Raw genomic sequence first — 26,577 nt, forward strand, 5'->3', positions numbered from 1 at the left:
CTTGCATTACACTTGCATTGGAGTACTCGGCTAAGTCCAAGGCCTGTTGTGTTTGGGACTTTTTATGAAATGTATAGCTGCCAATAGTGCAAAAGGATGCAGAGATGCTTCCTAACGGCCTACCAGGAGGTTATGCGTCTCCTTGGAACTTTTTCCTTTAAAAAGCTCACCAGTAAGGCCTGCAAGTCCCTTTGAGTCCGTGAAGGCTTGGTTCACAAACACCTCTAAGAAAACAGAACTGAATTCCCAAAACTCCTCAGGCAAAGGTGTCCTCAGTATCACATCAGATAGATACCCACCACGGTTCTGCGTATGCTCCTCAGCGTCCTAAGGCAACAAGGAGAGCGGTTATGAAAGGTCTCTACCACTGAACAGGCTGCTGATACCAATGGTCACGACGTGTTTTAGCCCCAGGACGAGGAGGGCTGGAAGGATCACCCAGCTCTCCTACGTCACGTCAAGCAGAGTTTTTATACTGCGTGAAGTCCCTCTTTTCTGCTCTTTGAATCAGATCCCTGTATGTCGTAGGGCAGTACGTTTTGTACAGTTTTTCCGCCAGTGTATTGCTCCCCGCGACCACTGCTTTCCGGTTATGGTTCATGAAGTTCCACAAGTGCAGCGCGTAGGAGTGGTTGAAATTAGGACTTTTGTCCCACACCTCATAGTACTTTCTCCAGGCTGGGTACGGGATGGGGTAGAAACGTTGAGGATTTAAGAAGGAGATGTTCTGGCAGCTGTGGTCCTCGAGGCCTACAAAATCTGTGAGATTACAGATGGCTTTCAGCATCCTTGTCATTAAAAAGGGCCCCTGGTTGCCCCAAATTTTCCCATTGTAATTTAGAACAAAATTCTTCATGCAGTCCCAAATAAATCTGTGATAGGAAGGAAAGCCAAAGATCCCGTTGCTGGAGAACTGGGACTTCTGTGCCGCCAGGAAGCTTGCCTCTGGAATAGGCCTGATGGAGATGACATCCGTGTCCATGTAGATCCCCCCATATTTCCAAATGAGCGCCAGTCTGCTGGCGTCGGAGCTGATGTGAACCCAGTTCTTCTCCTGCTCTGGGTTTACCTGCAAGAGTTGGAGATGTGAAATGACAATGCTGCTGACAGAGAACTAACCGCCTCCTCCTGTCCTGTTAACTGCGTTGTAAAACTGAACCTACTCTGAATGCCTGTAAATGTCAGCGACAGCCTTTTCTTTTTACAGCTATTAAATTTTATTGGAATAAGGTAATGGGGGAGCTCAGAACAATGCTTTTATAAATATAAATGAATGTAGAAACATTTAATGTTTTTTTTGAGGAACTCCAAAATGTTAAATCAATAATACTGTGAATCATGGGCTGCTATTTCAGTGCGACACAACTCGTTTAACACACTCGCTGCCTCATCACTCACAGCTCTTTGAAATAGGTTGAAGGGCTTTCACTGGCTTTGTTACTATTCGCAGTAAATTTTTCGTGGGAGTTGCAAGAGCTTGAAGAACGCTTGCCCTGCACAGGGATGGAGCGGAACAACCTTCCCAAACCCTACGTGCAAGCAGTTTGCAAGGAGCTTATTTTCTGGGTGGAGCTTGAAAGCTCCCATCCTTGGTGTTGCCCTTGCCTTTATGACAACCGAAATCTCTCTCCCATATAATCTAGCACAGGCTTTATCAGTGTGTGGCAGCATTAACAAGCACTCAGATGACTCGGACAGCACATTTTGTTAAACAAGCGTCTGTTGAATAAGATGATTAACTGATGTTTTATCAAAACACGTATGCAGTCTATTTTTGCCAGTGTTGTGCTTGCCAAAGATCTTATTCTCCAGATAGTGAAAATATACTGATAATGTGTTCCATAAAAAGACAGATGAATGTATTGCAAAATGTGGCAAAAATGGTTCTATTCTGAACCAAACAAAATGAAAGTGACTGCAATTTCATAGAGCTGGGCAAACCATCTATGCCCATTCTCCTCCATTCATTTTAAGCCTGCTTCAGAGCTATTTTCTCCCAATTATATCACTTACCTGGCTGTACCACTGGAGCAGAGGGGTTTCCTCAAAGAGAGTTTCCATCTGGAGGGGGAAAAGGAAGACATTGTTCATAGACGATAAAAGCGAGAAGGCGGTGTAGCTGGAGTTTGAGTCCAACGCCGTTTCATTATTAAGTCCTTTCATGAAGAGGATGACGGGCCTGTCAGGGTAAATCCTGGCAGCAGATTCCACGGAGCAGGAAACCAGTGGAGGAGGCTCCAGGCGCTCTGTGGTCTCCAGAAAGATGATGCTGTTGCCGAGGCTCAGAACCTGCTCAGGTGTCAGGAAGCGCTTGGACAGAGGAATACAGGAGAAGATGCAGCCAGACAGCAGGGATATCTCGTACAAAATGCCAGAGACAAAGAAGAAGCAGAGGCATATCTGTATTTTCTTCAACATTCTTGCTTTCCTTTGGCCTTTGGAGTCGTGCCTCAGACATGTATACTAAGGAGAGACAACGAAGAGCAAAAAGCTGACGTCAGTGTTACTGCTTGTCAGGGCTGGGAAACGACAGGACAGGGCTTCAGATGGCATGGTATGAAGGTGGCTTTGCATCCAAGCCAGTGCTGAGGCTCAGATCTTTCTTCCCCAGGGCAAGGCTGGTGAGGGAGTCAAGGGAGGGCAAGGCTTTGTCCCATGCAAGGTGCAGGTGCTAAGGTCCCTCTCATCCCCACCTCTTTAGCCCTAGCCAAGGGCAATAAAGGAGAGAAATGAAGAAGGTACTTGAAGTGCCTTGAAGAAAGGATGCGGGCCTACATCTCATAACATAGCTACACAGTCTTTGGGTTTGCAGAGACAAGAGGGTCAAGGGCAAGAGTGGGGAGAATAAAGCAAGGTTGTCTTGCCATGTGTAGGTAAGGACCACTATGCTCCTCCCTTGGGGCAGGCTGTTAAAAGAAATGGCTACCAAACACCACATCATTGCGTCATTGGGGGCCTGTCGAGGAGCAGGAGGTGTCCAGGGCATTCCACTGCCAAATCCTGACGTGCCTATGGAATTAGGTGGCTCGAGGGCCGTGAGTGCCGATGAGGGGGAGGTAGTGGTCACTGTTTTGGATGTCCCAGACAAAGGGAGCGTCAGCCTGTGAGCATCACCATCTGTTTTTCTCAATCCACCCCACAATCTGCTCACACCTCAATCCTTACCCTGCAGGCTGAGATGGACTTGGATCCTGCAGTGATGAGGGTTGCAGAAGTACCACAGAGAGGCAGCTATCAGGACAGAAAGTGGCTTGTATGTTTTTGCACAAGTGAAGAATGTAGGATGTACCTGGATTATACTTCTGACAAATGCACATTTCTAATTCATTTTTTGCCAACATGGTGGCAATTAGGTGGTCACAGAGGCTCCTTTGGAGCCCAGCTCCCTGATGAAGACTCCCAAACTGTTTGGAGCCCACAGAGGGACTTCTGAAGGCAGGAAGGACAGCTAGGAGACTAATTGATGCACAAAGAAAAACTGGTTCTGCTGCAGGCAGGTTGTCCCAAATAGATTTTGCTCAGTCCCAGAGAGGGTTTGAGACCAATGGGACTCACCTAAAAGGGTGAGGCCTAAAGTCTGCACGTTTTAGGCAAGACTCATCTAGCACCTCCATTGGCCTGGCCCAGTTCCTCACTCCTATGCTCACCATGACCCAAGGCCTTTTGGCACCAGGCACTCAGGAGTTCCTGCAGGTGAGAGGCAGGATCGAGCCTTATCTGCATTACGCTCTTTGACAGGCTTGTAACACAAGGAAAATCCCTCTCGAAATGTTATTTGGTTGCGCTGGACCAGCCCATATTTGTTCTGCAGAGATTGGCCTGGTCTGGTGAGCTAGGCTCCAAAAGAGGGAAGACGTTTTGAAGACAACCCAAAGTCCAAGTGACACCCTGAGACTGTTTAAAGCCTAGTTAACGAAAGGGAATGGAAGGAGCCACAGCTGTGTGCGCTCGGTTAGTTAATGAGACACATTACCATGTAACCCGGTCAGAATATAGGTAAGTCCACAGCATAGCAAACCCCATGGACATTCCCCTGGAAGTGCTGAGCATGTGCTTGAAATTGTGGCAGCTTCTGATCCATTTTTAAGAGACTGATCTCATTGAATTAAATATTAAAAGCAAGGGCTGTTCCCATCAGTACAGCTTTCTGGGCTGCATAGAAAATTTGGCTATTTTCCATTGCTACGGCATACAGAGTTTGTCATTATGCCCCAGGCTCCTGCGATAGCATGGGAGAAAATGTCAGGGTGAAGGTTTTTGTTTCTTTCTCTTGGTCTCCCGCTTTTTTCTCACTTTTCCAACACTCTGCAGAGGAGCCTCTGCCCTTGCTGTAAAAGCTAGCACCCTGCCGCTAGGGCCTCCCTTCAGATATCGAATTTGGATGGAAGACAGGGAACAGAGAGCAAATACAAAGAGTTTGGAAATTACTCGTTCTTGAGCCTCCAGATAAAGCAGAACATGCTGCAGAGCACAGCAGCCCTAGCAGACTTTAGGTGTGATAGAAATACCAGTTACTGAGCCTACTGATGAGATTGGGCGTAAGAGGGTGCGGGAAATAGCAGAAGAAACAAAATTAAACTGAATTACATCATTTGAAATACAAAATTTCCTTCCAGATTCCCTTTCAGTCTCTTTCTCAGACACATGCTTCTGAGATATTTCCAGTTCTTTCAAGATCATATGAAAATAAAAAGTTGCTTCCTTGAAGTTCCTTCCTCATCAATCTCAGCTTGGCCAGATCTTCATGTTTATTTTCCTCAGATCCAAGCTCTGAACTAAACTGGGTCTATCCTTGCTCCTGTGTTGTTCCAGTGAGGTTCAGGGACCGGAGCACCCTCCCTACGTCCCCTGCAATTTAAAAACCTTGATGCCACTCTCGTGGCTATGTTTGCTTGAAGCAGAAAACCCGAGGGTTTTCTTTGATTAGAAATAGGAACATCAGAATATTCCCATTACTGGATTAATATTTCTCCTTTGATGGCCTAAAGATCCGATGTCTCAATTCTTTATGAGGAGCCTAGCAAAGCTATGGTTGCAATAGCCGTTCAAATTTAAAATAGTCCAGAAGGCATTTTATTTGCAAATTGGAGAGAGAGAATAAGTAGACACTCCAACAGTTATCAGCTCTATGTACGACATTGTGAAGAAAAATGCGAATCTTCATCGCCTTATTCTGGGAAATTGTTTTGCTTGGTTGGTTTTCCAAAACCACTATGTGGTGAGTTATGAATTCTCATCACATTTGACCTGGAGGCTGCTGTTATCAAAATGTTCACTTCCCTGCTCAAGTTAAAAGGACTGCAGAACTGCATGTTAAAAATAAATCCGAGGCATTGAATAGATTACCCTGCTGAGTGGGTTGCTTTTTTGGAGGCTGCAGACAGCATGCTGGCTTGATGGCCCGTCTTGTAAAGATATTTCCTTTCTCTGGGCAATTTCAGTATTTCAAGTGCAGTATGAAAATGGGTGGGAGACTACAAGCAAGATTACTATGAATGCCGGTGCGTTACAGCGCTGTTAGTGCTGTGTGATAATTCCTCCGAGTTGCCCGCAAGACACGTGGCGAAGAAAGGTAGAGTAAGATTTTTCAGTAAACGGCACTGGAGCGAGTCAATGAGGCTGCTCAGGTGCCTTGCCGGGGTGCAAACGGAGCTGGCAGAGCGACCCACATGTCCCCTGCTCCCCAACCCGTGGTGGCAGAGCCCACGGAGCGGGGATTGCTGGGCGGAGGAGGGAGCCGTGCCTGGGGATCGCCTGCCCGCACAGCTCCTAAGGATTCGGCCAGTCCCCACGGAGGAATCTTCCCCAAGCTCTTTCGATTGCATTTGCTAATAAAAGGGTATCTCGAACCATCCACACAGCATGCAAAGAGGGAGAGAGAGCAGGCTGCATTCACATGAGCTCTTCACCACCCCAGTCTCTCCAGTTTTAAGACTAAATTCAGGACATGGGCTCAGCTAACTCAGGGAGTAAGCATTCTCTTCGTCTGGCAAAGCAATTTTTTAGATAAAAAATAACAGTGACCACAGCTTTCAGTTTCCACAGTCCTTTGGTTCAGATCTGATTTGCCTTTTTGACTCTCTGAAGGGAGTCACCTGCACTATGAATTATTGTTTCTGCACTGCAGGCAAATAATACCTGTATCGCACTTCTCCAGCAAGGGCAGACTCAGCTGTCACCCTAATCCTCACCTGCACAGTTGCTGGGCATCTCTCGTTATTCAAAAGAGAGATTCCCTGCTCTTACCTATCCCCTGACACTGCAGCTTTCCTTTGAGAACAGAGACTTTGTGGGAAAAGCCTGAATGATTCGGTGGGTTTTGCATTTGAGTTTGCATTCATCAGACTTGGTCATTGTCCTTATTTCTCCCGGCAGAGCCTAAGCCCCAGGCAGTCACCACTTGTAATACACATGGCATCACTTGAACGTGCATAGGCTTTCTTTCATGTCGCTACCGAAACTGCTCAAGTAAATTACAGCTACAATCAAGTTAGTGCACGTGTGTGTACTTCAAAGCCAGCTTCATTCCAGATTTAATGCCAGGCGCATTTGGAAACCTTTATCAAATGGAAATTGATAAACCTGAAGAATATAACATATTCTGAAACCTGTAGAATATAACATATTCATTACACAGTGTAATTAACGGCAGCTGTTTAAACCCACAGCAAAGAACACAAGCTAAGGGGCTTCCTACCGCACTAGTTTTCGTTTGCTTTCCAGTTCTACAACCTGACATGTTTATAGATAAATCAAAACTCACCTCTTTGCTGGAAAAGCCAAGCAAAGCATGCAGTCTGTTGGGAAGCAAAACCAAACTGAACCACGCTGGAAAGTATCCACAGTCGGCAGAGAGCCCTTTGCTAGCGCCAGAGAAGGTGCGCTGCCTCTCCACTAACTTCTCACCTGCCAGGGCTTGGAGCAGACTCATGGCTTGCTCTCCACCAGCTCCGGTGTTTGCATTCGTGGTGCGCTGAGATAACGCCAAGGAAACAGCTAGCGCTACATTTCCAAGGGTGCAGGAATGAGGGGGCATACATGCCTCATCTGCAGCAAGGTCTTTCGGAGGGGCAAACACAAGGCCTGCCACTTTACAAGTGTAACGAGGTACTGGTGGATCTGAGCCAAGTGGGCACCACAAGACAGACTGTTTGCACCTTTTTGGGGTGCTATTTTACTTGTGTCTGTCTGGACAGCAGGTGGTTTAGAGCATATTTAGCCTTTTTGCTTTGTATCTAGAACTGTGCTTACGGATGGTGCTTTGCACCAAATCTTAGATGTCTTTGCCTTACAAAATGAGACTTTGGTAGAGCAGCATGCAATGCTATGAACACTTCCAAGGAAGGCTTTGCAACAGGGCCTTACACGCAAATACGTCCCAGACAACACCACATGTCCGTAACTGACTAACGAGCTCAGATACCTGTCCAGCTCCTGGTTATAGATGCTTCAGGCAGGGGGGTTTGGTGACAGGGCAGAGCCTCTGCCTGTGCCCACAACCTGTCCCCGCTACAGGGAGGAGGACGCCCTGGGTGGCACAGGAGCATTATCGGGCACCCCAGAGCTGGGGTGAGCCACGTCAGACTGCCAGGATGTCCTCGGGCTTTCCCATCACTGGGATCCAGCAGGCTTGAGCTCATCTCTGCTAGCACACAGAGTTTATTTAATCCAAGCGATGCTTTACCATTAGCCTAAAAGCATTAGGTGCCTGTATGGCTGGACTTAATGAGGATTAATTCACGTTGGCAATATGAAGAGTCAGCCAGATTGTGGTCTCTTTTATTCTGAATGAAAAGGCTGTGGAATTTGACATGTTTCTCTCGTTGCTTTTAAGTAGCCCCAGTCCATTTGGACGCTGAGTGTGTCTGTGTTGACAAGTTTTCAGTAGAGACCTCAGAAAACCCTCCAGGAGGACAGCGGCAGCGTATTGACTTGCAGTAAGCATCCTGTGCTGGGATAGCCCTGTCGGAAGCAGAACTTGTTGTAATGGAGCTGCAGTGCCATGGATAAATCCCTGCTGCATCGCACCTCCAATCCCAAATGCCTCCCATCTCCCCTCCGCTGTCCTGGACTTGCCCGGGGAGACCATCCACTTGATAATTGCTCCCGAGTGCTGCTTGCACCCTGTGCCTTTAGCTGAGCTGCGCTAGCATTGCAAGGTGCAAGGAGGCCAGAGCACCTGCTGGGACAGCGATGCAAACCCCCCACTCCCGGTCACCCTCGGCATTTCAGAGCCAGCCTACAGCCCTGTTCTGGCTCTTTGCACTTCCCCTCCAGCGCCTTTTCCTCTTCTCTTCCTGACTTGGGGAAAGGGTGCATGTCAGGGGCAGATCTACTAGCAGGGCTGGAAGGTTTGTGCAGCCAAGCGGCTGTCAACGGCCCTGCACATTGCACAAAAGGATTTGGGCAGAACCAGCCACCCTGTGACCCCAGAGCTTTCCCCCTGCAAGGACTGAAATGGAGGCAGTAAAGCACGCAGGTAAGAAGGTAAAAATGCCCATTCGCCACCCAGAAATTCTGTCTCTGTTCACCGACAGCAATCGCATCTTGCCCAGCCGATCCTCTCCGCAGATGCTGGTGGTGCAAGGACATGCGGAGAGGAAGGCAGCAAACCGTCAGTCTGCCTGCCCTTAAAAATCAGCCATCTGATCTGCCAGGGTGTGCCCGTTTGCTCTGCTTCTCGCCCGTTCTCGGGCACCCCACCTTGCCCAGCCTCTGGGAGCAAAGTGCCGTGGGCCTGCCCCCGGCTTTGTTTGCGCTCCCGAGTACATGTTTCCTGCTGCAGAAAGCTCGTGGAGGATGTAAAACTGGTTAATGTTGCCGCAGCAAGGCAAAGCAAACAGTCTCCACGGAAAGCTATCTAGATATTCTGAGCCTAATCAGCAGATAATGCCCTGGGCAAAAATGCAAGGAGGGCTCGAATTACAAAAAAATTCCTCCGGCAATGACGTCGCGGGCAAGAAGCCCTGACAGACACGCCTCGGCTCTCCTCGGGAAGGAGGCAGAAATACCTAGGTGGGCACATTTGCTTCACCCAATGCTTTTCCAGGCCTATCTTTTCCAACTTAATCTCAAGGAAATAGGACGATCTGCGTGCAGCCCCTGAAGCAGTGAGTTCCTCCCGAGATGAATACTTTCCTTTCTCAGTGCACATATGTATCGTCGGCCAAGCCTACAGAATACATTTATTTATTAACATGGGGGCATGCACAGAAACAGATGGTATCTGTTATTAAGTTTCATCCTGGCTTTTATCTTGCACAGCACCGGCCAAACATGAAAGCGTCCCCCTACTACACCGATTCACTAATCGCCCTGATGTGCCACTGACCCCCCTTGGCCCCGGAGTTAGAAGAGGAATTTCTTATGCGTCCCACCGCTGCAAGAAGGGACGGTGTCAAATTATAGCCCGGAGCGTTGCATATCGCCAACCTGATGAGGGAAACAGTCATTTCAGATTCAGGTAAGTATGAGCACGAGAAGGCTTTTCTGCGAGTGTGCACGCATCGGTCGGCAGCGTGCACGCGGCAGCAGCACGCTGGGAAGGTGCAGCTTCCTGGACAGCTGGATTTAGCAGGATGGAGATGGCACAGCAGCCAGTGGCAGGCGCCTGTCGCTGCCTGCTCCGAGGGTCCAGTGCAGAGGACGGCGGGGCAGACAAAGCGGCCAGAACAGCCAACATGACCCAAATTAATTGCCATAGGAAAAACAAAATGCGCTCGGGGCTCAGCCTGCAGGAGAGAGACGAGCGAACTGAATGAGGTGGCTGCACAAGAATACACCCTACACTACCCACATTCTTGGACAGGGAGCATCTGGGAAAAATTTTAAGGCAAAAACAGCGTTATTTGTCTTAGGCCATTCTTTTATCTATCCGCTGCACCTCCCTGCAGGCTTTATAGGCATTTGGTTGGGCTCTGATCTCCTAAACACAGGTTTTTGTACCAGAAATCTCCTTTTGGGGACTGGAATCATCCTGTCACTCGGCAAAATGCCAGACTAATGGAGGCAAACCTCTTTGCACCCCCTTCTCCACCCCCTGCTACTGGGATCCTGTGAGCTTCCAGCCTCTCGCTGTGTCTCTTCTCCTTTCTCCGGCTTCAGGGCGCAGTGGGACAGAAACCACTGTGTTAGGCTGACCTGCAACCCACCAAGCCAGCACGAGCCTATCGGAAAGGTGCTGGGACGACTGCGCGGGCCCAAGAGAGCAGGCACCCACAGGGTGGTGAACCTGGTGCACACTGAGCCGGGGCCACAGGCACAGAGCTGCTCTGGCAGAAAGTGTGTGGCCGAGTCAGTCGCACTGAGATCGCTGCGTGCTTTACACCCACGTGCACACACGCACAGAAAAATAAAATACACGGAGCCACTGAAATCCTGGTCCTGCTCTGCATTGCCCTCTAGAGGAACCCATTTCTTCACTGCATGGGGAGCCCAGAGCAATGGGAATCCATGGGCTGACGCTGGCCTGGGTCCTGCTGCTTCTCCAAGGTTTTGGCAGCTGAGCCAAGAGAGGTGAAATCACTCCCCACCACCATCACGGTGTCATAAAAACAGCCTGTAGCAAACCAAGGCCCCAGACCCAGAGGTCCCAGCTCCCAGCAAGGTGGTCTAGTCCAAAAGTCATGCTTCCTCCTCACCTCTGCATGCATCCAGCAAGTACCAAGCAATGTTTTAGCCATACCAGAAACCACCTGGTAGGCATGGGAGACCCACCACAGTTTTCAGAAAAAGTTTATGCCATCTTCGTCCTATAGCCTACCTGCTCAGTTTTGGCTCACATGCAATGTTGGTCTCTTCTAGCAGTTCATCCAGTGTCTTGGGCTACACACGTTCAGCGTCTGATACGTGATTCATTTCACTCCTGAGCTTGGGAATCAGCTTTGATTTTGCTCTATAAAAGATGAAACATATCTGCTCTGAGATCTCCAAAAAGAGAGGTGCATTGGCCTGGCTGCCTGAGGACACTTCAGCAGTGGCTGAACACTGCTCTCTGCTAACCCACCAGCCTTCCCTCTGGATTTGGCAATAGTAACATTGGGCTTAACATTCGAAAGGATGTTTTTTTCACCCATTCAGAATGGAGAAGCCAGGGCCTGAAGGCAAGTGCATGGGCATTGGCATTCCTGTTGCAGTTTAAAGCACTACAGCATTTCTGTACAGACTCCCAGCACTGCCAAAAACTGGTTATTAAATAATATTAAATAATAGCTTGTTTCCTAACACTTACCAGGGGCATTCTACCTGCCTCTAAGGTCTGTGCCTGTGACCACTGCCAAGTATAGAGTCTAGATAAGTTCCTTAGTACCTTATCAGCCACTCACACTTCTCATATCTCTCTTCTTAAACACAGACAGTCATTTGAAATGAGCCTATGTATGCTGTCATTTGCCTAAATGGCAACAAAGACCTCTTTCTAGAAAATGTTAGTCCTACTGATGGCCATCTTGGGGCGTTATGACGTTAAAATCTGGAAATAGTATTGTCATATTCATGTAATATTGCTAAAGGCTCTCAGAGGCAGAGAGCCCAGCTGTGCCGGCAGCTGTTGCTAGACAGCCTCCCGCTGCACAGCCAGCAGGCCGACTGGGGGAGACACCCCAGCGTCGGTGTTTGGTTGTCCTCATACAGCTGAAGCCCTGGAGGGATCAGAGAGCATGATCCTTTTGAAATTGCTACACCGTCCATGCTCTGTTTTGATCAAGTGGAAGACGTGGCTTATGCTCTTTAGCTGCCGGATATTTCTTTATAGGCTTCTCCAGCCCTTGGGTTTGATGTTTCACACAGGGAAAAAAATGACAAGAGTGCATATTGTTTCTTGGATATGTCACTCTGGTGCCCTTTGGGAGCTGTGGTTGGTGGTGCATGGCAGTACAGCAGCAGGAAGTGAGAGCTCTTCTCCCTTGTGAACTGGTGAAACCCAGCTTTCCATTTGTATCACTCTGACAACAGCATGTGCTTTCAGAGGGCACTAGCCAGCAATGAGCTTTCTATTCCACTTAGTCCACAGTAGGAGCAGGACTTAAGGTTTCAAGGAACAGCTGAAGGTGGAAGGGACCTCTGGAGGTCTCTCATTCAACCCCCTGTTCAAAGCTGGGCCAATGTTAAAGTTAGAGCAGGTTACTCAGGGCCTTGTGCAGCCGGGCTTTGAATAGTCAAACGATGGAGACACCCTGACCTCTCTGAGTGCCTGCCCCAGTGCTTAACCACCCTCAGGGTGAATACTGGAAATTCTCTTGCCTTTCATCATGTTGCTGTACACTTCTAAGAGGAGACCGTCTCTGTCTTCCCTACAAACTCCATTAAATAGTGGTAGACAGCTATTAGAATCCCCGCTTCACCTTCTCTTTTCTGGATTGAGCAAACTCAAGTCCTTCGGACTCCCCTCACACATCATGTGCTCCATAATCATCCTGGTGGCCTTCCCCTATACCCTCTCTGGTTTGTGAACACCTTTCTTTTACTTGGATGGGGGACAAAACTGGATGCAGTATCCAGCTAGGGCCCCACAAGCGCTGAGACATGGAGAAGAAACACTTCCCCTGACTTGCTGGCTATGCTCTTGCTAATGCAGCCCTGTATGGGGTTACGCTTTATTGCCCCAAGGGGCCCAGCTGCAAGTAAAGCCTCTGGAGGACCAGTGGGGATGTTCACTAATACAGAGAGAAACGTGTGTGCATTTGCTCTTATTCACTTCAAATGCTAAACCTGTTAGGCATCCCACTTGCTGTTGTTAATTGCTGGCATGTATAATCTTTGCCATTTACTAAAAGGTTGAAGTTTTTTTTTAGAATTATACCAATTTTGCAGAAAACACATTCGCTCCTTTTGAGCAACAGAGAAGTTATGAAATAATGCTTTCTTAGTTAATCTACCAAAAATCAGTAGCTATCGCTTCAGAAATATTAAACTGCTTATACCTTATGAGCATGAGGACAGAGAAGGAGTGAAGCTCATATCACTTTGTCCATAAACAGAGAGACCCAGAGTTACACCTCCCAGAGGCGAGCTTGTCGGTCAACTCAGTGGAAGGCAGGGTGGTAGGGACTAAAATATGGAGGAAAAAATATCAGACAAAGGAATGCAGGGAGCTGCATTGTGCCAAGTTACAAGCTATTGTAAAGCAATGTATTTGTGCTTAAATGTTTCCATATTTATATTTCTAATGCTTGTAATGTCCATACAGCTTTAGTGATAAAGCAAGCATAACAACTAAAAAGGCAGCCATCATATCTACAATAATAGAAGCATTTACTTTTATATGCCTAATTTTACTTTGTTAAGCTTTCTGGAACTCACCAGCTCCTGATGATACCACACCCTGCAAATGCATGTGTGTTATTATAGCCTTCCTCCACTTTAATTTAGTCAGTCTCTATGTTATTAATTTATATATCATCTGTTAGTTCCCTAAAATCCTGATATGATTTTAACTGCTTTTTTGTATTGGACAGACCTTTTTTTTTAAAAAAAAGGCTGTTCACTGAAGACATGCTATTGCCAACACTGTAAAGAATAGGACAGTTTGGTTAGCAGTGCTACTACAGGCCAGTTAGCCTCACCTCGTTCCCTGGAAAAGTGATGGAGCTCTCATCCTGGACACCATTTCCAAGCATATGAAGGATAAGAAGGTGATGAGGAGTAGTCAGCATGGATTCACAAAGGGGAAATCATGCTTAACCAACCCGAATGCCTCCTCTGATGGAATGACTGGCTGGGTAGATGAGGGGAGAGCAGTGAATGTTGTTTATGTCAGCTTCAGGAAGGCTTTTGACACTGTCTCCCATAACATCATCATAGGCAAGCTGAGGAAGTACAAGTTAGATGAGCAGACAGTGAGGTGGATTGAAATTGGCTGAATGGCAGAGCTCAGAGGGTTGTGATGAGTGGCACAAAGTCTAGTTGCAGGCCTGTAGTTAGTGGTGTACACCAGGGCTCAGCGGGTCCAGGACTGTTCAACTTATTCACTATTGACCTGGATGAAGGGACAGAGTGCACCCTCTGAAAATTCGCTGATGATACAAAACAGGGAGGAGTGGCTCACACGCCAGAGGGCTGTGCTGCTGTTCAGAGGGACCTGGACAGGCTGGAGGGCTGGGCAGAGAGGAAGATCATGAAATTCAATGAAGGCAAGTGCAGGGTCCTGCACCTAGGGAGGAATAACTCCATGCACCAGTACAGGCTGGGGGCTGACCTGCTGGAAAGCAGCTCTGCAGAGAAGGACCTGGGAGTCCTGGTGGACAAGTGACCATGATCCAGCAATGTACCCTTGTGACAAAGAAGGCCAAGGGTATCCTGGGCTGCATTAGGCAGAGTGTTGCCAGCAGGTGGAGGGAGGTGATCCTGCCCCTCTCCTCAGCCCTGGGGAGGCCTCACCTGGAGTACTGTGTCCAGTTCTGGGCTCCCCAGTCCAAGAGAGACCTGGCTCTACTGGAGAGAGTCCAGCAAAGGGCTCCAAAGAGGATGAGGGGACTGGAGCATCTCCCCTCTGAAGAAAGGCTGCGAGAGCTGGGCCTGTTAAGCGTGGAGAAGAGAAATTGAGGAAGGATCTTATCAATGTGTCTAAATATCTGAAGGGAGGGCGTAAAGAGGAAGGGGCCAGACTCCTCTCAGGGGTGCCCAGCAATAAGTCAAGAGGCAACGGGCACAAACTGAAATACAAGAACGTCCATCTGAACATGAGGAAAAACTTTCCTGTGAGGGTGACTGAGCACTGGAATAGGTTGCCCAAGGAGGTTGTAGAATCTCCTTTCCTGGAGCTATTCAAAAGCTATCTGGACACAATGCTGGGCAATGTGCTCTAGGTGACCGTGCTTGAGCAGGGGGGTTGGACTAGATGATCTCCAGAGGTCCCTTCCAACCTCAACCGTTCTGTGATTCTGTGCTTTCAAGTCTGGCATTACATAGCACAGGATTTTTATGAAGCTGTATCAGAAGGCAAACACCATTAGACCTTTTAGGCCTCACTTGGCAAAAAACACTTTCTAAAAATCTCCCTCCCATTAAAACCAGTTCCATTACCTCTGACCAGAACCATTGTAAACTACCAGTTTAACACACTACAAATTATATTTCAGCCACTGCAGTTCAGTCTGCTCAATCCTGCAGTCCCTGCAAGGCAGAAATCCCTGAGAAACAGAGCCCGTCAACTCCTCACCTGTCGTTAGTATCCAAGCAGGGCAGTTGAGAGCAAATCCCCCCAGGTTGTAGCACTACTACAGGCATTATTTTGCTAGAGCCCAAGTTCTCTGTACCCACACAGCTCCCAAGCTCTGCCCCTGAAGAGACACGTTGGAGAACGATAAAACTCCACACAAGAGATCACTGGGCCTGCAAGAAAGAGAGTCTTCCTCATCACAAGCCAGCTCACATTCCCAGGGCTTTTTATAATAGGATAACAAACATTCATAAATGCTCTGCCAACACAGTGGCCTCAGCAGTTTGGTCTGCCTGGAGCTGAACCCCTGCTCTGCCATGCCCTCTGAGTGCTCTACTCCATAGGTGATGGGGTGGCTGAAGCCGTCTCCTGAATAACATCAGAAAGAAAAAGCTGCCTGCGCACTGTGTGAGTAGGCATGCCTGATCTTACTGCTGTCATTGCTAGAGGGTGGATCAAAAGGCATGGTAGGGACAGACTCTGCAACATGCCCATGACATATAAACTGCTTCCAACACGACATAGTCATTGCCTGGGGCCTATGTTTGCTTCCAGCAGAGTCCTCCTCTCCAAACCCCCAGGGTGACCCAAGGACTAGGAGCTGAACTGTAATGAATGCACTTTTGGAATAAGTGCATTTGAAATTTGCAGCAGAAGTCTATTAGAAAATCACACTTGATTTTATTACCGTTTCACAAAGAGCCAGCTACAACAGCTTTCTATATTCATACATTCATCAGACTTGTATTTCAAAAATAATAAATGTTGTTATTATTATTATTGGAATGAATTTCTCCATTATGTACTGAGCGATTGTAAGTACTTGCTGCCTCCAGCACAGGAACCACCTAAAGAATAATGCAAGCAAATAATATTTTTGTAGTTGTTGCCACAGGGTTTTTTTTTTTAAGTGAGAAAGGTAATAACCAGATCAACAGCAACAATCATAACAGAAATAAAGTCATTATGAGGTTGTGTATAACACTACTAGTTTCTTCAGGTACATTTGGTTTTGGTGTATGACTCACACTTCTCTCTCAGAGTTTTCTTGATTGCTTGGAGCTCTGCCTCTAATAACAGCTTCACATTTTCTGCCTGCTTTATCCTATGTACAGAGGAAGGAAAACAAAACAAATCTCAGGAGAATGGCTTCCTGATCCAAAGATTGCAAAGGAGGACAACAAAGCTGTTTGTTTCAGATCCTGGAGCTCCACTACAAAGCCCTTATCGATGCCTGTTTGTCTATTCAGTGCAATGCCCCATTTGTGCCTTTTTGACCAGTTAGTTATAACACATACTTTGGAGATGGGGCTTTTGCTGCTTCTGAGCAAGTTCAGTATGTAGCTTTTATTCTCACAAATAGGTCCATAAAATGCTGTGCACTGACATAGAGCAGAGCAGAAGAGATGAACCAAATAACCACAAATTATGCACTTGCAAGCTACATCTGGTAGCTTGTGGATAGAGCAGATCAGCTGTGAGAGATGGCTTTCCTCCAGCTAGCGGAGGGCCTGGTCACCATCTGGTAGTGACAGAAAAAAGGCAGAAGGGGGTGCAGAGCTGCTCGGGAAGCTGGGGAGGCACTTTGGCAACCCCATGGTGCCATGGCTACTGGCCTAGCATGGCTACTGGCCCTACCATCTCAGCAGGGTTTGTTGCAGAAGTAGCTAATCTTTCTAGAAGTAGCTAATCCCAGCCACTTCCTCCTTGTTGCACCTGATGAGTCCAGGCACTCTGCCCCTGCTAGCCACCATTCTGACCTCCTTTTTTCATGGGAACAACATGGTACCCCCATCCAAGGAGCTGCCACAGCACTGTATACGGAAAGTTAGCAAACTGCAAGAGTTTCCAAGAGGGCATATCTAGCTGTCAGTGTATTTTGACATGCATCCAATGGGACAGATTTAAAAAAGATGGGAAGCCACCATGCCAAAATGCAACTTTTGGCTGAGGATCTGCCAAAGCCTAACTAGCTGACTACTGGGATAGCTGCCTTCTCCAGGTTTTTTTAAGCATTCACAACGCCAAAGAGGATGCCTTTGGCTAACAACACTGTGAGCATCTTCAGCTCCCCAGCTTACATGACCAAATATCCATCGATGGCTATGTCACCTGGAGAGGACATATCGCAAGTGCTAGGTAAGATTTAAATTTATGGCCCTGCTGTGATGGAAAGTTGCATTACTGCCCCAGTACAATAATCTCAGGGTATCACTATCCAGAATTCAGGATTTTCCCCCTCAAAATTCTGCAAGGCATATCTGCTGGAACCAGTCACTTCCATTCTACCTTAACTTCCGTCACATCATGTCATTTCCATAGATGGGAAAGGTTAGAATTACGTTTTGACAGCTAAAATTCATGGGGCCCTTGCCCTCATTTCTCTCTTCCAGCCACCTGCATGTCCACGAGGTCAGAGCCAGTATAACACCTTTCCGTGAACAGTACTCTGTGCTAGCATGTTTATAGGACTACTCCCAAGGGTAAGAATATTTTCTCCAATTACTTGGGAGCTGCAGAGGTGTCTCTGAGCCACATTCATGGCTCAGACCCTATCTGTCCTGCATGCTGTATATACACCTTGCACTACCCGCTTTTGCGTTCTGCCCCCAGCATATGGGGACAGCATGAGTTATCTATGGGAGTCCACTGGCCTGTTCTACGCCAGGTGGCTCATGGATTAGAGTGAGGAGAGTGGGTTTAGGATGGAAAGAGGTTTCCTCACAAGAGAGAGGGCCTCCACATGTTTCCCACAGGAAGCACCTTTTGGGTTTGAGGCTGGCACAACATCAGGGCAAGCTCTAGGCTAAGAAATCCTGGGGGAAGTCTGGGAGAAGCTCATGTAATCTCCTTTCTTGAAGTGAGCACATAGTCAGAGGCAAGCCCTGGAGGAATGCCAGACATGGGCTGATAGACCATGAAAAGGAAAGTGCTGACACTGACAAGAGCAATAATCCAGCAAAAGGAACAATTAGTGAAAAGCTCTCTCTAATGAAGTGAGGAAACCAGATATAATCAGTATGATGTGGCTGGAAGGCTGCCTGCTAAAACTGTCGAACTTCACCAGTTCCCGTGTCACTCTATCAAGCTAGACCCAACTCTCCTCAAACTCAACACCTTCTCCTTAACGGTCTTGCTTGCCCCAGACCATCCCCTGATCAGTCACCCTCCAATCCTCACCAGCTTCTCCACACTTCCAGAAAACTGTGGCCAGGAGCTTCATTTACCCATCCCATTTACCAGGTTGCTGTGTCACAAGGAGGACAGTGAAAAGGGAGAGGATGTTGCTTTCAATTTGGTTTTAGTAGAAAAGCTGGCCATAAAAAATAACTTTAGTCTGACTGATTAGGAGCTGTCTCAGTTTATACCTTTTAATTAAACTCTCATGATGTTGCACGCTGGGATGAGGGGTGAGGATAGGCTCCAGATCTCCCAGACGTGGAGTGTAGACAGAGAGACGACAGGAATGGACAAAAGGGCTGCTCAGCAGGGAGCAGTGTCTTTGAAGTGAGGGGAAGGCTACAGCCAGACTGAGTTTGACTTTGCACAGGTAAGAAAAAAACAAACAAACAAAACAAAACATCAAAAAGATCCTTAGCCATATACATAAAAGTAGGCAGAAAGGGGGGCAGCAAGCCAGCAAAAGCAAGGCTGAGATAAAGGGTGATCAAAGCATTGCCTCAGAATTAAACAGGTACTTGTCTGCAGTTTTGGAGGGAAAGGTCAGGGTGGATTGGGGAATGAAGGCAGATGGTTAACTGGAATATGAGGAGGAAATGAAAGCAACCACATGTGTGGTGAAAGCAGAACTCAAGACAGGACCGAGTTGAAGCCTAAGGGGCAGGGTCATCTCCATCCCAGTTGGAGAGAGGTGGGGCATGATGTCCCAAGGGGAAAGCAGAGATTTCTGATGAGTCTTTTGGATTGGATGGCACTGAATGGCCAAAAAGCAAACAGATTATAAGGAAAGCAAAGGAAGATAAGAAAGGTAAAACACATGAGCTAGCCAGCTACGGATGCATTAACCTATCTTTAGCTATACACAAGATTGTAGGACAAATTCTGAAGGAAACATTAATTAAAGGCACCGAGAAAAATGAGATAAAGTGCAACATAGGTTTACCAAAGGCAGTTTGTGCCAGACTATGCTGACATCTTCCTTTGATAAGATAATTGGTTTTCCAGACAAGGGAAATTTGGTAGATCTAATCTATCTGGAGTTCAATAAAGCATTTGATATGGTGCCGCATGGGAAATTATTAGTGAAGCGGGAGAAAATGAGAATTAACAGAAGAACTCTAAAGTGGAGAAAGCAGTGGCTAGTGGAGAGGCAGCAGCAGGATCATCATGGGAGAGCAGGGACAGGGGAGATATTTCTGATGGGTTCCTCAGAAACTCTGGTTTGACTGATTAAAGGCCCTCCACCTTTGGCCTCGCTACAATGCTGGGAGCAGACTGGTGAAGTTTGCTTACTTTCTTTTGAAGGGCCGGGATTTTCTGCGGTGTGACTCCCCAGCCTTTGCAGCTTGCGACCTTGAACAGTTTGTGGAAGCATCAATGCAGGCTTTGTAGAGATTCACCTGCACCATGAGGTGGCAATGTTGTTCCACCAAAGAGCATCTCTTTTTCTCTCTCTCCACATCTTCCAGCACTAGTTTAAAGTGTCTGGACACATTTCAGTACTTACTCCGAGAAATATCAGTGATTGCAGCTGTGAACCGCCACTTCCAGTAGAATCTAAATCGGTTCCCACGTGGCTCAGGCAACATGGCTCTGGACAGGCAGTCATTTCCAGAAAGCGAAAACATGCAGGTGATACAGGAAGGGAACAGGTTTAAATATGTCAGATGAGGAACAGGACATGATTATTTTCATTGCAGATCCAGTCCAAATAACCTTTCCCAATTTACAAAATGAAGAGACATCATTTCATATAGAAATAAAATCTGTTTATACCTTCCCTGTATTTTTAGCTTAAATTACACCCAAACGTCATCTGATCAAGTCAGCCGAAATCAGCCTTTAATCCTAATAATTCTTGATCACCTTTTCAAACCTTGAGAAACAGCAGGCAATGTGTTTGTGCTAAGTATTAACACCTTGATTCAGATTTCTCTGGCATGTATCTAACTTACACAAGTATAAAATGCACCCATTAATGTTACACAAGAAACTGGATAGCACCAAGAAATGCTTTAGATTTCATTCTCTCCCCACACACCACTGCTAATCACTCCAGCTCCACCTTATTTCTCAAAATGAAAGATAAAGAAGGTACATGTGCAAAATTTTGTACCTATGCAGCGGTGGGTTTCCCTGTCTGGTCTGGGCTAAACGTACCTCAAACATTTCTAGTGGCTCTGCAAGGGCTGATTGATACAAATGGGTTGCAAACCTCTTCTAACTGGCCTGTTAGACAAGATTTCAAAGCTGGTTTCACATCAGCAGAGCGATACAAAGCAGACAGTTTCGGGCCCTTTCTAAGTACTATAAACATTTCAATCCAAAGTAAAGCAGAGAAGATCCAGCAGTCGAGACAGGACACCTAGTAGGAAAACCATCCAATACCAATGTGGCGTGACAGAGATTTAGCCCAGGATAGGCCTGCCACAGGAAGTCTTTCTTCTGTTTAATTCTTTAAAAAGGATTTGAAAGAGATCATTATTCCTCAAACCTAGAACAGTTCTGTTAGCTTTAATAGGTTTTCAGAGGTTTTTTTAAGTTTTGAAGCTGTCAAAGGATCTGTTTCAGAGAAAGGTGAGCTTTTGCAGCCCACTGCAACCTTTTGCTCAATTATTAGCCATTATGATGGCTCCTGCATATTGAAATTGATGCATTATTATTTTCTACATTTGTTTCCTTTGTTAGTACTGCGGAAATCACTTCTTTGCCAGTGCTAGCCTACATGGTGAAGTGCTTTCTCTCTCCCTTTCACTTTACAGGCACCCAGGACATTTTTTTTAAGGTCATCTATCACTAAATTATGGGTTGGAGTTGTGAGAATGGAAGGGCTGGTAGTCAGAATCTCTTTTTATAGTAGTCTTGCAAAAGGCTGGCACCAGCTGGTCTAAATTAGTGTGGATCCATTGGTGTAAATCAGGGTGCATTCATCTGAATGCAGCTGTGATTATTTTCCCCAGCTGAGTGTTTGATGGGGGTGGGTGGGGGGGGAGGGATGTTCTAGTAGAAGGTCTTGCCCTGCTAATCGTCTTTTGGATTCATCAGGATACCTGTGGTTCAGAGCCCTCCAGGCTTGTGGGATGCACGCTTCCCCTGTACTGACAAAAGAGGAAAGGTGCAGGGGGATCCTGAAGGTGGTAGCATTTCCATTGCTAACCAAGAGCAAGCCTACTGCTAGCAGCAGAGGGAAATCATCTGAGAAAAAGGACAGTGCAGAGCTGGAGGTGCCAAGCACAGGTGGGTCACTGAGCTGGATGGGGAAACAGCTAGCACACCCTTGTGAGTGGGTGCAAGGATGAGGATGAAACAATGACTGCAAACCTGCCTCTGCTGAGAAATACAGGAGTAAAAAGAGAACAGATATTATCTAAGTACGCTGTTTCCTACCTCAGTTCTCAGAAGTGTAGGTCAGGTGAGTGGGAGACCACATTCATGTCTCTGGCCAGCCTATATCCTTAGCAAGGCTGAATATAATCCATGGGGAGTGTGCATTGCACTGCTTCCTTCATCGCCAAGCCAGTGGGTAGGTGAAATTTTTTCAGGTCCATAATTTGTAAGGGAAGATCAGATGAGACTGGGTCTTACATTTGGCTTGAGAGATCTTTCTCAGTCCCAGATGTGGGTGAGGGTTGTGGTGAATGGCGCAGAGTCAAGTTGGAGGCCTGTGGCTAGTGGTGTCCCCCAGGGGTCAGTCCTGGGCCCAGTCTTGTTCAATATATTCATCAATGACCTGGAGGAAGGGACAGAGTGCACCCTCAGCAAGTTTGCTGATGATACTAAACTGGGGGGAGAGGCTAACACACCAGAAGACTGTGCTGCCATTCAGAGGGACCTGGACAGGCTGGAGAGGTGGGCGGAGAGGAACCTCCCGAAGTTCAACAAAGGCAAGTGCAAGGTCCTGCACCTAGGCAGGAATAATCCCATGCACCAGTACAGGCTGGGGACTGACCTGTTGGAAAGTAGCTCTGCAGAGAAGGACCTGGGAGTGCTGGTGGACAACAAGTTAAACATGAGGCAGCAGTGTGCCCTTGTGGCCAAGAAGGCCAATGGGATCCTAGGGTGCATTAGGCAGAGTGTTGCCAGCAGGTGGAGGGAGGTGATCCTGCCCCTCTCCTCAGCCCTGGGGAGGCCTCACCTGGAGTACTGTGTCCAGTTCTGGGCTCCCCAGTCCAAGAGAGACATGGCACTCCTGGAGAGAGTCCAGCGGAGGGCTACCAAGATGATTAGAGGGCTGGAGCATCTCTCCTATGAAGAAAGACTGCAAGAGCTGGGCCTGTTCAGCCTGGAGAAGAGAAGATTGAGAGGGGATCTCATCAACGTGTACAAGTATCTGAAGGGGGAGTGTCAAGAGGATGAGGCCAGCCTCTTCTCCGTGGTGCCCAGCAACAGGACAAGAGGCAATGGGCACAAACTGAACCACAGGAAGTTCCATCTGAACCTGAGAAAAAACTTCTTCACTGTGAGGGTGACAGAGCATTGGAACAGGTTGCCCAGAGAGGTGGTGGAGTCTCCTTCCCTGGAGATATTCAAAAGCCGTCTGGATGTGATCCTGGGCAGTGTGCTCTAGGTGACCCTGCTTGAGCAGGGAGGTTGGACTAGATGATCTCCAGAGGTCCCTTCCAACCTAAACGATTCTGTGATTCTGTGAGGGCTGCAGTGGGGTATTTCAGACAGAGTTCCTCCACTGGGCTGTGGGAGCCTGCAGATCCAGCCAGGCTGCCTGCCTAGGCCTGGGTTCACCCACAGGCCCTCCTTAAGGGCAGTGGCATTGCTCTGAGGAAGTCCTAGTGCTCCTCTCCCTAGGAGATGGGGCTCTGACAGGAGGGTATTTGGTTTGCATGCCTTGCAGTTCCGAATCTGCTGACGTGGGCGAGGAAGGCTGAGCGTCATCCGGCAGCGGGGTGAGCCACAGGAAAATGAGGACCGTTAGACCTCAGGGTCTGGTGTCACCAGGAAGTTTCTGAAGGGACTTGATTTTGTCCTGTCCAGCCCTGCCAGGGACACAGCCCAGTGAGCAAGTCTCTTTGGCGAGGTGCTCCATTTGTGTGCCTTCTTGCAAGCGCTTTTTCCTTTCTGTGGCCCACCTGAAAGGTGCAGCCTTGGCAGCATAGGCTGGACTGATCCTTGAGCAATGAGAGTCTTTGTGAGCGTTTGGTCTCTGCCTTCCTCATGTTCTCCTGTAGGAGCAAACGTTAGCTTTGTAAATCCTTTGGAGCTGGCCCCATGCACTCTGCAGCACCCCCTCACACCTGGAGCACTAGATAAATCACAAACGCAGTAGTGCTCGTATCCTTTCTGTTGTCAGCATGTTCCATACTGAGGCCCTGCTGCAACTAAACACAAGTTTTAGAGCTCCTCTCCCATATAACCATAAATAAAAGGATCTTGACCCCTGGCAACTTTTCCGTGACCTCATCATTGAGAAATCATGCCCAAAACACTGTATTAAACCAGAAAGGAACATAAATCTAGGAGGAAGTAATGAAGACCCCTAGGGCCACAGTTCTCCATAGCTGTCTTGTTAACGTGATCTAGGAAAGACAGGGGGCCTTTAAAAAGATGGGGGGAGGAGGGGAGAGGTAATAAATTACTTATCAAAGAGAGAGACAGAATATCGTCAAGAAGGCTCTTCAGCACTGGGTGAAGTATTAAAGAGCATTACGTCGATAACAACTAAGCACCACTACCAAGGGAACCAGGGGAGCAATTATCCCTCCAAAATTCTAGTGACCTTCATGGCCTGTCCAAAATCAGCAGCTTCATTAAGGCAATGAAATGTCCCATTCTGTGATCCATCCCTCTTCTCCATAACAAAAGTAGAGTGAAAATGAAAGCCCTTTTGTTTTTGTTCCCATGCCAGTAGGGAATGAACAACTTGCGAGCAGTGTGATATCATGGTCTCTTACTCATTTAAAAGGCCTGAGATCAATATTTTATGAGAGACAGGAGAACTTTCAAAGGCTCCCAAGGCTGCTAGAACAGAGGGTTGAATGCGAAAAGCTGCATATAGGGTTTGTATACCCAGTTCTGTTTGAAATGGTTGGAAATTTGGAATCAAATACAACTGATAGCACAGACATCGTGGCTTTTGCTGCCTCCCCAGACATTCTGGGGTTAGTACCTTCAAGGGCAACAGGAAAGGTCAGAGGGTTGTTCTGTAGATAAAACTAGGCTCGGCCAAGTCCATATGGTTCCTGAAGCTGGATATGTGGCTCAAAGTCTTTTGGTAAGGAAGGTGACCGTGAAACTTTGGGTTTACCTGTCACCTCTGTGCCTGGGCAATTGTCAGGATTGGGATGGTCCGCTCAGGAAATCTAGGTGACCACAGCCATCTGCTTGTGGATCACAGCAAAACAGTATTAGATGCATCACTGAGTCTCAGGGCCCCAAACTTGCATGTCCTTGCTCCTGATCTTACAAAATGACTGGCAGCTGGATGGAAACATTGTAGGTTAGAGAGACAGGTAACGATTTTTAAAACTGTTTCCAAGCCTGCTGCTTTATCACAGTTCTCAGATGTTAGAGGACAGGCTCAATCTAGCTTTCTAGGTAATGCAGGCACTGATTTCCCCTAGAATTGTATTTTGGCCACTTACAATGACTTCTCTGTCCCAGCACCCACTGGAGATCCCAAAGGTACCAGGAACCAGGTGGGTTCCCATTGTGTTCATGTGCCAGTTAGGACAAAATGGCAAGAATGGATTAAATCTTGACACCGGAGACCTCAGGAGCCCTGGCACCAGTCTGTGCCCCTTGCTAATCCTGTCCACTATTAATTTGTTATCCCATTAACACCTTGCATATTTCTTTCTCTCACCAACGTGTTATCTTGAGAGTCTTCTGGGCATCTTGTAATATGGTATTTTGCTGTTAAGAGTGTAAGCTGCAAACTTTTCTCATCTTCACCTAGAAATCCCTTGACAGAAAAAAAGAAAAACACTGCTTTGTTTCTTTCAATCAATACTATCCATTAAGATCTGTGTCTAATGGCTCTGAGTCCAAGTGAATAACTGAATGAGCTGCCTCCTACTCTCTTAAACCTTTGGAAACAGTAAATGCTCTTCTAAAAAGAACAATTTGGTATTGCTGCCCTGTCTAGACCAGGCAGGGGGGTAGTTTTCTTCCCTGACGTATGAAAATAGAATTGCTCATGATTTTCATAGAGAGCAACAAAGGCAAAGGGAAACCTGCCCCCGCTTCTTTAGAGAGCTGAACAACAGCGGGGAAGCCATCGCCTGGCGTAAATCTCCCCTCCCTGATTTTATGCCCTGGCTTGTCATACTTTGCGGGAAGCATAAGGTGTAAAATTTCGTGGATCAGGCCATCGGTAGGGGAAATCTGTGTGATTTCCTGTACTTCGGAGGTGACCATCGACTGAGGCAAGTCATGCCACTCTGTCTGGGAGGCGTGAACCGTGGCGCGGCAGGGGAATGAAAAGGAACGTCGTTCTCTGTGTACCTCCAGGAACAGTTCTCTGAGTGCAGCCGCCTTCCGGCAGTCTGTAGTGCTATCCTAGCAGTGCCCAGCACCCCAGAAGTGGGCCAAGATCCTGCTATGCTGTAGCCACACAGAAAGGAAAAGGCTTGTGGCCCCAGCTCATCTGAAGCCCCAGGAGCATTTTCCCAGGCGCACCACTATGCTATGCAGCCACAGCACAGTTACAGAGAGTGGTAAGGAGAGTTATATGCAGGAAGACCTTGCAGGGGCACCTGCTCCAGTACCACCACATAATCTCATTCTCACGGTGGTCAAACCTACTTTACCCTAGCTCAGGCTTTGCCTCAGCAGCCCTACTTACAGAGCCTCACAATTAGAAACCTTTTTCTGATTCCCATCTTACCCCTATCCAAGTCCAGTTTGTACAAAATTGTACCAATTAGTACAGGTCCCATCAATACTGTGCAATCAAAAGTAGTACCAGTATCAGTGTCCCCCTTCTCTTGGGAACCCAGAATCAAAATATCTGCTTTAGGCAGGGAACCTGAAAGCAGAAGAGCAGGTTTTTAGTCTAGGATGACAAATCCTTGATGTGATCCTACCATGAAACTACAAATGCAGTCCTCAAATATATCAGATGAGGAATTTCTGATAGTGATAAGCAAGTATTCACACGTTGCACAGGCAAGACTCCCTCTGAAATGGCGTATGTCTCCCTGCCAATATTTGAGAGAAACTCTAGCTAGAATAGGCTTGGAAAATTCTATGAGGGCGATGAGAGAGATGGAGAGAGTGTTTGAGGA

At 47.4% G+C, this 26,577-nt stretch overlaps 1 protein-coding gene across 1 annotated transcript; it reads right to left on the reverse strand.

The window, feature by feature from the left end:
- Positions 1–455: 455 nt before the first annotated feature.
- On the reverse strand, positions 456–7,002 carry A4GNT (alpha-1,4-N-acetylglucosaminyltransferase). The gene is made up of 3 exons (XM_068954589.1): positions 6,764–7,002; positions 2,014–2,463; positions 456–1,069 (listed from the first exon to the last, which is right to left on the reverse strand). Exons 1-3 carry the CDS (start codon positions 6,929–6,931, stop codon positions 458–460), a joined length of 1,230 nt encoding a protein of 409 aa, XP_068810690.1. The 5' UTR covers positions 6,932–7,002; the 3' UTR covers positions 456–457.
- Positions 7,003–26,577: the final 19,575 nt, after the last annotated feature.

The sequence above is a fragment of the Struthio camelus genome, chromosome 9, assembly GCF_040807025.1.
Source record: "Struthio camelus isolate bStrCam1 chromosome 9, bStrCam1.hap1, whole genome shotgun sequence".
Lineage (NCBI taxonomy): Eukaryota > Metazoa > Chordata > Aves > Struthioniformes > Struthionidae > Struthio > Struthio camelus.

Excerpts from the sequence above, each read along its gene's own strand:
- A4GNT (XM_068954589.1), bottom strand. The coding sequence starts at position 6,931 with ATGAGTCTGCTCCAAGCCCTGGCAGGTGAGAAGTTAGTGGAGAGGCAG. Across the intron at positions 2,464-6,763 it reads TTGGCTTTTCCAGCAAAGAG|TATACATGTCTGAGGCACGA; the intron begins GTGAGTTTTGAT and ends GTCTCTCCTTAG. Across the intron at positions 1,070-2,013 it reads TGCTCCAGTGGTACAGCCAG|GTAAACCCAGAGCAGGAGAA; the intron begins GTAAGTGATATA and ends CAACTCTTGCAG.